We start from the raw sequence: 13,875 nt of genomic DNA on the forward strand, positions 1-13,875 counted from the left end.
GGTGTCAGAGTGCAAATTTCAGTGCATGGCCATCAAAGACAAAGTACACTTGATAAATAATATCGATCGCGTTCTAACATTTAACAAAACGGTCATGTAGTTGCTATATAAGGGAAAATTATTCTATGTTAATAACTTGCATATAATGACACGGCTTATCCTACTCAAAGTTTGAATAATTAAACTCGAATATATTTCCTTGGCGTCGCAGCAAAGGTTAGCTGACGGGTAAAATTTAGCTCATAAACATGTAAATAATTTCTCCAGGCTTTTTAAAACCTCATAACATGTCACAGAGTTTATACTTGAGGCAGATATGGTGACATTACGGTTTCAAATTCCTATAAAATTTGTAGTTATTGTTCATATGGGGAGACCCAAACACCTTTGCCCTTCGCGGCTTCTGCCCTGCTGTCTTTGGCGTTCATCCATCCTAGAGCTAGTGTCAATAAATCAACACATTTGCGTCCATATTTTGAAGAAAACATTCCTTGAAGCTGTTATTGCGACGGTACAGGATTAAGGTAGAATGCACCTAAGGGATGTTATTCGGACTCTCGGAGTTTTACTTTTGGCCTATCGCTTACACGAGGGCTCATTTCTTAAGCTTGTGGAGTAAATGAAGTTTTCACTGGCTTAGTTTTGTAACAATCGGATGTTTTATTTTCCCCATAACGATGACACAGGGATATCGGTAAACCATTTTGAATTTCAAATATCAGTAAAACATCTGTAATTTGCTTTTCTATTACCAAAATTTGCACGATGACCCCCAATTTTTATTCTTGATTTCGAAAGAGAATGATCGATAGGTTGCCAGGAAAGTTTGAGCAAATGTTAAAGTCTTTCTTTTCAAGGCGCGAACTATCTTAACGCTTTTTTCTTTTTCATGACAACTGATTCGGCTGTTGCGTATGTCCTCCTTGCTCACACTTATCCACACAGAAAAAAGACATTTCTGGAAAATTCGCTAACAACTTTCCCGAAAGACAAGTCTCCTGACATGCCTTGATATAACGATTCTTATGTCGGTTTTGGTGTCAAAATGAACGCCGTGGTTTTTCCATACAATTTACTTTACTCTCAGCAGATCATTGAGATTTTGAAGACAACGTAGTCTAAATCCGATACATTGCAGGTTATCTAAATGAAATATGTAATCGAGTATATAAATTTTGCCGTATACGTAGCCGCTTTATGGAGAAACATAATATAACCAAGAAACTAAACTTGCAAAATCGTGCTTTACATTAAAGCAACGTTGAAATATAATGTATATATATTTATAGTTGACAGTTTTGTAATTATTATACCAGATCAAATATGAATTACTTGTGAGTAGTATAATCAGTCATTAAAAAAATTCCTAGGGCCTAAATTTCCCTTTGAATAGTTTAATATATAAGAAAATTTACTTTGGGCCTAAAGAAGCTTTCACGATTCAAACAATAATGTAGAAAGTGTTACATCTTCAAGACTTTGTACACAAAATATATTATTCAGCTGTCTTTAGTCATGCGAAGTTCATTTCCCTATGTCACATTCTTCACGCGTGTGTACTCGTCGTATTGGCTAGCAATCAGCCAACAGTGAAAATAGACTCATTCGGTTGATTGCTTTTTCACATTTTTGCTAGCTACGAGTTTTCAGCCTTTTTATTTTAAAACGTGCATGTCTGAATTGAATTATAGATATAATGCGCTATACGTTCGCAACAAAGCGGAACTATTACATCGACTATTATTCAGTGCAGTGTATTTAAAAACAATATCCGTTTGGTTTGTCGCTGAAGGTTAAAGTAGTTTCTTTTTAGTTTCATATCGGCAAATGAAAGAGATAGAGATATGGCATTACTCAACTTTCCAGATAGTTTCTGAAGGTAGATCGCGCCTCGGGGACAGATATTCGGACTCTCAAACTTTTACAATTCTTTTCTGATCTACCACTTATGGGGGGGGGGGGCTCATTTTAAAGCTCTTGGAGGAATTTTAAAGCGGTTGGAGAAAAATTTCTTGAAATTTAAAGTATCGGCAAATCTTGGGTAATTTGTTTCTCCAGAACTAATTTTGCACGCCGGTGACCCCTGATTTTTACTCTTGATTTGAAAGAGAACGGTTGGAAGATTCCTTGAGGAAAGTTTGTGCAAAAGTTTAAATCTTTCACTTTCGAGGAGCATACAACCTTAAAACAGTTCCATAAAATAACATTGACAGTCACGAGGGAAGTGCCCATATGTTTTTGACATGGTATCCTTTTTCCGTCTCATCTTGGCTATTTCTTATGCATCTCGGGCAACATTTTGAGGAAGACTTGTTCAAAATTTATATCAGTCTGACGAAATGCTGGAATGTTGTAGAAATGGCCGGTAGTGCTTCTCACAGCCTTGACTTTAGATGATATATGTTTGCTCGCTGAGTAACATCCCCGCCGCGAGTCACAACAGATTTAAATTTATGGAAAGTGCAAGCAGGCATGGAAAATACATTATTGATTGCTACCGCGCCGTGAAAATCGTGCTGGCTACATTGTTAAAACGGCGAAAATATGCAAAGTCCAGAGATTCAGGGTGTTCCTATATAAATAACCGGAAAAGTTTTACGTATGAGGAAACATTGTCGCCATATGACTAAACGAGGTAGAAAGCGCACTGTGTACTTTCCATGTTAATATATGTACATTGAGGCGGCATGGTGCAGAGTTTGGATTGAGGTAAACTGACTCTACGCGGACTGTCAGCATGTGTTGTGTGCAAAATTGGCCGAGGGCTTTTCAAGCCCTCAAAACACGCAGACTTCAGTTACATCTGCAATCTGTTTCTGGTGTTTAATGATTAAAAATTGAAAAGGATTTGGCAAGAGACTTGATGTAATACAGCTAATCTGTAGTCTCGATTTTCACCTAAGTTTCACGTTTCAGATTTTCCAGTCTCCTGGATTTACATCATCAGAAAGCGTGATTTTATGTACGTATTGGAAGGAAAGGTTTTTATATGAAGTTGGTGATTATGTGGTTTGGATATTGCTATGGAGCAAACCACAAGAAGATATTCTCATGCAAATACTATCGGCGCGAATTCATTTTAACAGTAACTGTTTTTATATGTCTTTTATCTCACGAACAATCTCAGATTATATAGCAAAATGTTTAGGCGCGTTGACTCTTCATTTTTTCCGGCATTTTATGGGCCGATAGTTTGTGAAAATTTTCAAAGAAAGCAATGGTTTTTCTTATGTGTTTGATCGATGCAGCTAGAACAGTTACTGAGGAGAAGGCCATTTTTACCAGCTGACGTCATTCCGTGTAGATCTTATCAAAAACGCGTCGTTACTTCCCTGCTTTATTGAACGGCATCGGCAAATTCTCACGACGCCCGCACACCTACATCATGCGTCATGCACTCGTACAGAGAATTCGAAAGTTTGCCAAAACCTACATTTGGACGGTGCCGTCTAAGCGATGACTATACGTGCGTGAAACTCGATCCAAATGCTATCGGCTCGAATTTCCCACACAAACCAACAGAATCAATAGGCAGGGTATTACAAAGTGTCCAAGTAAGATGCTGTTCTCCTTCAGAATTACTCCTCGTCATCAAGACCCTGGTAATGTATGTTTGAAGAGAACACCCGGTTGAAAAAAAATCAATATCACTCATTTGCGTGAGTTCCTCCTTTATAAAAGTGTATCCTAACTTGAATGCGTGTATGAATGTGTCTCTTTCACTCAGCATTGAGTAGAAGTCTTGCTAACGGCGGGCTAGAGTGGAAACTGCTAGCCAAACACTTATCCCCGATGATAGAATTTCTAAGTCACAAATGATAACGATACTGCACTATGACATCGGATCCCTGAGCACTTTGAGATGTCGACAGCTCATTTCCCTTTACGATTTGATGGGGCGGACGAAACTGGGGGAGAACTCAGCGAGTGCGTCCTAATGCTTACAGCCTTCGAACTGATAAGGTATTAAAATAAGTCAAGCCGTAATACTCAAAGAGCCTTGGTACCCATACATGCCAGACCTTGTCTATAAACTTTATGAGTTTTTACTGCCTGATTTTTACGGTTAAAATGGTTCATTTGAATAGCTTATCTACCCTAGCAGCAATCAACGATAAGATGTCTTCTATTCCATACGTGAAATGGACTTTCTCTCCACACTGTGGACATATCAGAGTGTCATTTACCCCTCTTTCAAATGGATTCACTTAACGTGCAGCAGATATACATTCCCTGTGGGTTCAATGACGTTATTTCCTTGTCTTCTTCCACTAAAACCTTCGATTGTCATTCAGGCTGTGTCTATGGCACCATGTTGAAAGTTCGCACGAGATGCTACTTGACATGGTCATCACGCACGATCATTATCGGATATAGCAATTACCGTTGTGAAGTTCTAACGAAAAAGTTAAGCTTTTTGCAGTTTCCAAGAGGCGGTGCGTGGCTTTCATCTCATATGGACAAGGGGCACACAGAATCGAAGCCATATACCTCCATGTACCATGAAACTATGAGGCTGTGCTATCAGATTCCCGTGATGCTAACTTAGTGAAATAACTAATTTTCTGACAATTTACTTAAATGGGAGCCGTTTTAAGTGTTTGTATGACAGCTTCATTCTTGTGACAGGAAACTCATTTTTAAGCAAAATCAAGCTCGTTCGGTATGCCTTTGCCTAAATTCTCATTAAAGGTAGTACTCGGGGGAAATACCGATTGTCCATGGCAGGTGCATCTTCGATCTCTCTTATAATTGACTTTGACAGAAGCGTGGCTCAACGATGCGTCTTGGACTTATGTCCGACAAAGAAACGCCTGTGGCCGTTCAATCACACTGTACAACAGGATGATGACTTACCACCATGTTAGACTGTTAATAGAGTGAAAATGAAAATGTCTCCTGTAGAGCTAATCCCTCTCCGGTGTGCGTCTTCATACTGAGAAGTGATAAGGATAAGGGGTAATCAGCCGAGAGTAGCACTCACCACACATCACAAGCTGAATGCACCTGCCAACATTACTAATGATTACGTCTAGCTCTACCCATGCCTATTGTTTCTATAATGGTAAGACTTTGTCATGGTTGAAAGGGAACTATTAAGGTTTTCAAAATTGTTGGGGAATGAATGGTCATTCTTTCATCTTTCATGACCAAAAGGACATTTAACATTCAAGCAGTATTTGTAAACGCATTAAAAACTATAAGGTCGTGATGTATAAAAAGTGGTAGATTAGGTTCTATGTATAATGCCTTCAAACACATTTTGTTCTTCATCGTAGACGTGATTTTATTACTCACATGGATGCATTTAAAAATGTAAAATATTTACACCTTCTCAATTACATTGATTAATAATCATGCCAGCAGTGTCTCGTTAAAACATGATTGAGTTTCATGCATGTCTATGATCAGTACCTTTTGATTTGTCGACGATATAATCCAGCTACTCGCGTGTAAAGAAAAATTTTGACCGAAAGCATATTATCCCTCATGTGTTTGATGTGTGCGAGTCCTTCACATCTTTCACCCAGTGTACAACAGAACACGCACAAGAGCACAGCAACTTAACAAGTACATATTCTCATACTTAAACTACCATAAACATGGTAAATGGAGTATCCAACCCATCATTGTTTTGTCGAGATTGAAGTTATTATATTATTGTATCCTTAAACGACTATAGCGGAGTTCACTTTAGACTGCACTTAGCGATTATTGGAAACTGCAGAATAGACCAATGCATCTTTTAACTTTACCGCGTCGGTCTTTTGGAGCTTAAAGAAATCATTTATTTATTATACACATGGGATACATATATATATATATATATATATATATATATATATATATATATATATATATATATATATATATACATATATTTATTATACACATGGGATACATATATATATATATATATATATATATATATATATATATATATATATATATATATATATATATGTAATCATGTTTATGTTGTAAATTTGCAGTACATAATGCTTGTATATTACAACTTTAGTCTACATACATATTAAGTATATGTAGGTAGCAATTTCATTACTCCGTGATTTCCAGAACTAACCAAGAATAATTTTGTCTCGAGAGTGATGATAATTTGCTGAAATGATAATTTATTTTATTTGTAATTAGATGCAATTTTTAGGTCAATAAAAGTCAGCTATTTCACGTTCACCTTCAAACATTATTGATGGTAAAAAGGCCTTCTGACTAAACCATAATTTATTAATGACAACGTTAAATCCAATATGGCCACTCTGGGCATTTTGAGCTTAGCTTTGTCGGCGTCGCAGAAGAATTACGTTCTTTATGTATTTATCAAGGTTTCTCAATGTTTGTTTCTTAGATAATTGGTTTTTTCCTTTGTTCTCTTTGCATTATGTGGTTCACTTTGATAATCTGTTTTATATCAATAGGTACATTTTCCTGCCTTGAAGCACGTTTCACATTTACCAGAGCCCTTGGATATTACTGGTTAAGCTTCTTCATACCAACCATCCTACTTGTTATATTGTCCTGGGTCTCTTTCTGGATAAATCCCCAGGCGGCACCGGCCAGGGTTTCTCTTGGCACTACCATCATATTGACGGTGACGACGCAGGCAATCAGCGTCCATGCTTCGCTGCCAAAGGTGTCCTATGTCACGGTAAGCAAGTGATGCATGTGTTGCATGATTAACCCTGCATTTGTGACTTTGGTTGCGAGCTGTGACGTTTAATCCTCACACTCGTCGTTTCAAATGTATGTCAGTGCCTACAACCTGCTGTGATAGATGTTTTGTAGTAAGAATTCAGGAAAAGGTACCAATTTAATAAGATCGAACGTGTCTTGCAACCTACTGTTCTACGTGATCATCTCGTGAATAAGTTTACTTCCAAAACCCTTCCGTACGAAAGAAGGCTCAATAAAAAAGGCTACGTTGTTTTATGTGTACGAGAATGATTACCGGATATCAGTTGTAACGTTTTCTCCGCCACAACTTTTCTACGCAAATTTAAAGAGTGTTTTAACAGATCTAATTATCAACACATAATTGCTACATCGCGTTCATCTTTCATTTGATATGGTTTCAGGCAATGGATATATGGATGTTAGCCTGTCTTGTCTTCGTTGTTGCATCACTCCTTCAGTATGCAGTCGTAAACTTTTATATGACGTGCACAGAACAAGGGTACATGAAGGTAATCGAAGATTTTTTTCTGGCTTCCTTTAAGAACACGCTGATGAATTTCCTATTGAGCATGTATATTTAAACTGACAAGTTGAAATGATCTTGATAATAATTCAGGGAGTGATTGAGGGCCAGTACGACCTGAAATTTCGTCAAAAATTTTTATTTATCTATTAATGGCAAATATCACTGAAAAAAACTTGTCGGCAGTTTTTATGGTACAGATTATTTCTTGCTTGGCTGATCGTTATTACGCCTGATATCTTATTCTCTTTCATGTCGGTAACTATAACTATTTTATATGGGTTGTAAATGCTTGCGATCTTCCTTTAAACATCATATAACTCCATGAAGTCGCAAAAGTCATAATTTCAAGGTGCCGTAGAATAATGCCTTCTTGGAGAAGATTATCATGATTCTAAACAATTTTTCACAAATCACGTTTTGAGTTACCCTGAACGCCTATATTAGAGCAAAAGAAGTTAAAGTGTCTCTTATTAGATCTCTTGGGGAAATAAATGTTCCGTAGTAGAGCAATAGACAACTGACGGTCCACTTGAAGGTTCTGAAGTATTGATAAATGTCGAACAGTTATATAAGTAAATATTAGATGTCGAGGTTTTTCTTGAATAAAAACGAGAATGATTTAATTTTGAATTGTAAAATCCATCAGCAAATTCTTGTATGAAATCAAAGTACATTTAGACATACTTTCAATAACATCATCAATTTATGTCACGCGAGAAAAACCAAGGTGATTAATTGCATAACGCTACGAACTCTATAGTGTTTCACTACTTCGTCGTTCACTCCATTGAGTACTTTACAAGCCATGTTTACCCTACTGAACAATGAACTTCCCTAAAAGCTAAATTCCCGTTAATGTACTGCTTTTCATGTTAGGAGACGGTTGAACCAATACGTCAATTTGGTCCCAGTGTAATAATTACCCAGTTTGCATAAATATTGTATTCAACTGTAAAATATGTAAGGAAACACAACTGTGGTTTTGATATGCTAAGTTATCCAAGGCCTCATTATGCAATGCAATTTACTTGACATTGTAAAATCGCTTTATCGCTGCTTTTGGAGATTTTAATTTTAGTAAATTCATAAACCATTTTCGGTCATTTCTCGTTTTCGTTTGCCTTAGATCTTTCGGAATAGTATACAAGCATATTATATATTTTTGCAGTTCCCAGCTCCACAGTAGATTTAATAAGCTTTGCTGTACCTAATCAATTTCCAAATTCTTCTGCCTCTTTTAAGATTAATAGTGAAGCGCTGCTTTTATTTCTAAACCTTTTCTCGGCAAGAATTAAGCAGGCACTTTGGAAACAGACACGAGCTTAAATGTTATATATCCTCATGTCTTTCACTGAAAATGGTCGTGTATACATGTGGATGAAACTCCCCGAAGTATTTTTATTTCCGAAATGCAAGCAGAGCTAATGGTGGACGTTATAGAATGAACGTATTTATTTACCTTCATCTTCTTATCTTACAATTTCATCCATATGGCAATCCAAATTGAAATCCCAAAATAATTACTCTTTTACAAAATGTTGTTTCATTCGTATCGTATTTCATATTTTGAGCAAATTAATGCTCCTCTGGTTCCATTTAATCGCCCTCAAATTATTATAAAATAAATTACATGTGAACAGAACGTCTGTTTCCCTGGATATTCTGTAGGACACGTTCCGGTACATGGTAAAAACAAACAATCGTGACACTAAGTAAGATTTATTGCAGCTAATGACGCGTCTCAAAAATGATAAATTGCAAAATCATTAGTGTTCTAAGTATGGATTGTAACGTTATCCGTCATCAGTAAATGTCGAAGGACCTTTGCATTTTTGAAATGCAGAAGTAAATATTGAAACAGTCCTAGAAATGCCAGGAGTCGAATGTAATTCACCCGGGCATAGAATAGCGAGAGTGATGCACTTTGACATTTTGCATTCATGGACGATGCGGCCAACAGGGCCTAGGGATAGTAATGTGTATGGCAAATATGCTATCTGATAATTCTTTTACTGCCTGTGTCACATGTTGAAATCTACAATTCATAGATTAGGTAATGCCTTGCGCATACCCTTTGTATGATAAATGTTTGAACATTGTGTCCAACAATCTGTGTAGGAGATACTATAGCAACGGTACTTTACTGAATGGAATGAGGATATATGCAGTTGATATGTGAGACAGGCGACCCTAAACGCCACTTAATATTCGAATCGTGAAGTCCTTTGAACTGCTAACGATATAAAAGGGTTAAAGTTTATTCATATATTTATGTGAAATATTTCCTTTGGGATGATATCAAATAGTCCCATTGTAGTTGAACAACTTATTATGCAAGTTTATTCTGGCCTACCATATCATTTATATTGACCAAGTGAAGAACAGAAACCATCTTTAGATTTGTATTTTTTTATTTTGGGTTACCCTGTTTGTGTTCACCTTATACATGGTAGTAAAGAGAAGCAAGTCTATAAAATTCTATTTCCCATTATCTGAGGTAATTTACTTTAAACAGTCAATCGTTAACTCTACGGTGATTAAATTAAGCACGATTAAATTAAGAGAATTTTTCCAGGAAATTCCCTACCTGCAATAATTTAAATGACGAGCAAAGTATCACTACACTCGCCAATTTTCGATGTTATATTCACGGCGGCATTCAATGTTGATATTTTTGCTTTGAAATAAATGTAAAATCAGGCTTTTTCCTCGGGTGGTTTTTCAGGCTAAATCCTGTCACAAGAATGCACAAGTGGCGTACCACCGTGGAGTGAACCATAACAACGTGGAGGTCAGGTTCATGGATGCGGACTTGGAATCTCAAGCACCAAATCCAGGAAAGGAAATTGCTCTAAAAGTCGATAAAATGTCGAGAGTATTGTTTCCTCTGGCGTTTCTTATTTTCAACGCCGCATACTGGCCAACAACGAAATATGCCATCAGCACTGCGTCTGTGGATGATGACCATTGACGCTTTTTAAGTTGGGAATTGATTATTACAAGCCGATGTTTCCAAGTCACACTAGGAGATGCTGTATTTTTGAGCTTAGTGTCGCTGACATGTACGGATTACCCTTCACTGCCATTGATTAAGTTAAGTCACCAAGGTATTTTGATGGAATTGAACTGTTGACTTCACACAATGGCTATAACCAGATCACGTGTTAGTCTGTTTTGAACATAATAGTTAACTGAGCATATGAGTTTGATTCCTCCAGTTGTCTGCATTTAATGAAGTGAAAGCAATATTAGGTCAGTTTTGTAATTAATCAAAATCACGCGGCAGAGACTGAAAGTACTTAGACGTCTGGGACATGTGAAGACTTGGCGTATTGCCTTCAACATCGTTGCAACTTCTACTTAATGTTTACGATTATTACGAAGTATTGCAAGAGACTGTACGAATATAGTACTTCGTTTGTGTGTATGGATCGAGCATTTTTTACAAAAATTTGTTTCGTGTTGAATACTGGAGTCTTTTTGTGCAGAATAAGGTCAACAAATGAGCTTCATGCCTACGCACCGTGTCCGCCATTTTTAGGTTGGCACTTGGACACCTTGTATTGTAGGACTAATTTTTCTGAAAGTGTGTGACAAGACTAACAACCGAAACTTTAGTTTGAAGCACCACTAGTTCGAACTTTTGATGCATTTTTATGTATTTTTAGTGTTTCTGTTGTGTTTTTAAAATGCAGTTATCTTTTTACTCCTAAGACCATGTCCAAATGCCGTATATTCAACTTATCGTAGAGTTTCTTCATGTGTGCCGTACCTATTGCCATTGTTGGTGACAAAAGTTTAGTCCAGGTTGGAATTCACGTGCGGTACACCGTTCATCGTGTTTGTAAACGTATACATTTGTTATTTGAGCATATTAGGCTGAAGTAGAATGCGCCTCGGGGACAGATTTTTGGACTCTTAAACATTTGCAATTCTTTTCCGATCTACCATTTGTGAGGGCTCATTTTAAAACTTTTGGTTTTAATAAACTTTTCACCGGCTTACTTTTTCGAAATTGAACTTTTTTTATTTTCCGAGGCTCCTTACAGTTAATACAGGGATGGTGGCCATTTTGAAATTCAAATATCGGTACATTTTGGTTAATTTGTTTCTCTTGTACCAAAATTACACGGTGACCCGATTTTTATTCTTTATTTTGAAAGAGAATGCTTGAAAGATTCCTTGAGAAAAGTTTGAGAACAATTTTGTCTTTCACTTTCGAGACACATACTACCTTAAGAGAAGAATAGGAACACATTCTTGCGTTCAGGAACAAAAATAATATTGTCCAGTTGATTTCAGAAGCTATTATCCAAAGAAAGTATCCATTATTACCTAAGACAACCCAGAGCAAAAAAATAGACGAAAGATCATCAACCGTATCTCTTCAGATATGCATCTGGCGTTAAACGTTTTCTGAGGTTTGATATTTTGATTAGGGTGATGAGCGAACAGTTATTTTACCCGGCATTTATTTTGAAATCGATTCAAGTATTATTCTTGTATATAAAATTACCTCCGGTACATCGAAATTATTTTGGTGTTTTGTAGGAAAGGAATAGCTGTGCACTAACTTAGATTCGATTGAATGGAACTCCAGGCAAAGTTTTTTTGTTTTCAGTTATAACGGATATAGTAAATCACTATCGCTTACATGGTCAAAATTTGAGTAAGAGATGTTGAGATCTGAAAGGGATTGGGTCGATTAAAGCAACATACTACCGTTCTCAGGCGTATTCACGAACGCTCATTAAAGAACAAACAGCTCTATTTTGACCTACAGTATGCGTGTAGTGTACGCATTTAAAAAACCCGAGAGAAGATTAACTTTTCATAGTATTGATTTTATACACGACAATTGATTTTTTCCCAATTGGTTTAAACAGAAAATGGCGGCCATTTTGAACGCCACATATTGAATCAACACACAGAATCAAGCGCAGCCATTTGGTATTTCAAATGTCATGACATTTGAAGCAGTTAGCTTTTGAAGTAGTTAGCTTTTTGTTGTGTGAAACATTTGTACTGTGACTGCCTGGTTTAATTGTCATATATGTTCTTTGAATACAGAGTTTCTTTTGAAAAGTATAAGGAAACGTTTTAGACTTCCATTCCAGGCGTAACTGCCTTTAAAAACGATTCAAAGATTAACTAAAACTTTTCCTATGTACGAAAGTACCACATCCTCTCCTAATGTCGTTGCAGGCTCTAAAGTAGTTCACGTATTGTGTTCATGAATTTCATCAAAATGCCCTTTACGGGAGTTTCGGATGAATAAAGTGGTGGTACTGACTAAATCAGGTACTCTTTATCTATATATATATGAAAACCAAACACTCCAGATGGTATTTTACTTAGATTATTTGAGTCTCAGATTTATTGCGTGCTGATGAAATATTGAATATTTCAAAAATGTATTTTCTTGGAATAAACGTTTTAGAAAGTTCTTCATGTTGTCGCTTTCTTTTTCATCCCCGTGTCATTTGCAACATGTCGTATCAGCGCCGCCGGTACCAGTAATGAAGCAACCAATGTGTTAATCCCTAAAACTTGGTTTTAGCTTGTATGCTGAAATTTCTGCGTAGACAAAAGGGGGTAGAAAGGCCATGGAAGACAAATTGTGTGGTTCCGGTTACCCGACCTATCTTAATTACCCGCCGACGCTAAATATTATACAGATATGTATAAACGCAACTGCGAGAACGTTAGTGAAATGCATACATTACTGAAGGTACAATAAAGCAATGCAACATGACAGCAAGTGATGTCCATAACGTGTGATCAATTTTATTCAGTGAATATGATCATAGAGACAAAAAATGCTTTTAATTGCTTCCATCATTTGGCTTGCAAACCACAACATTGATTATTACCATCCGTCAGACTAAATTGGGATTTTTGAAGTTCATAAGAGTAGTATACGTACTTTAATAATATGAAAGTTGTTAACTCTGTGTGTTTCAGCACAATTGATCCAAAAACTTATTAACAAAAGGCAAGTCAGTAAATTGGCAAATTATCAACGACACTGCTCCACTATAGTATACATGCTCATGACCATGTTTTGTACACATGCTCATGACCAGATATACCTATTGGTAATAAAGTTAGAAGAGAATGAAATACATTAACTTCAATGTTGCATTATTTCAACACCTTATAGAGCTTACAAAAAAGTCCGACCTTCCCACCCTACCCTACATGTACCTGTAGACCTTAGCATGTGATAGGTCGGGTAACCATAAAGTTATTTTATTTTACCTTAGGCTAATTAACTTGACTGGTACAGTAATACTGAGCATTCATGCAGGCACGTCGGAGAGGTTCGCACCGTTTTGAAAAAGATCGTGTAGAGCACTCACGCTAGGGGATATCAGAACCATCGGTTACTGTAATTTAAAAAGTATTCTATTTCAAAAATCAATTAGTTTGAGATTGGCCTAGATTAGAACCGATACGTCGGATAACTTGGTAACCTAGGAGGGAAATGTGGTCGCCAATGACGTCGACACGGCTTGTTGCTATGCAAGTTTACGGTCTCCCAAAAGATTGTTTGTCTTCCATTGGAACGTGCGCCTCCTCAGGTGACTAGATCGAACAACAGTGACTTTCGTGCGTGTTAAAATATTTCTTAATAAACAAATTATGTTTAGTTT

The 13,875-nt window shown here is 36.7% G+C and overlaps 1 protein-coding gene across 1 annotated transcript in view; it reads left to right on the forward strand.

Moving 5' to 3' along the window:
* The window catches only part of LOC139121404 (glycine receptor subunit alphaZ1-like), a 50,382-nt gene extending 37,717 nt beyond the window's left edge, over positions 1–12,665 (forward strand). Inside the window, exons 7-9 of the mRNA XM_070686241.1 lie at positions 6,438–6,667; positions 7,095–7,202; positions 9,945–12,665. Of these exons, the coding sequence (XP_070542342.1) occupies positions 6,438–6,667; positions 7,095–7,202; positions 9,945–10,190 (584 nt within the window). The 3' untranslated portion in view covers positions 10,191–12,665. The remainder of the gene's footprint in view (positions 1–6,437; positions 6,668–7,094; positions 7,203–9,944) is intronic.
* The last annotated feature ends 1,210 nt before the right edge of the window (positions 12,666–13,875 follow it).

The sequence above is a fragment of the Ptychodera flava genome, chromosome 21 (genome assembly GCF_041260155.1).
Source record: "Ptychodera flava strain L36383 chromosome 21, AS_Pfla_20210202, whole genome shotgun sequence".
NCBI classification, from domain to species: Eukaryota; Metazoa; Hemichordata; class Enteropneusta; family Ptychoderidae; genus Ptychodera; species Ptychodera flava.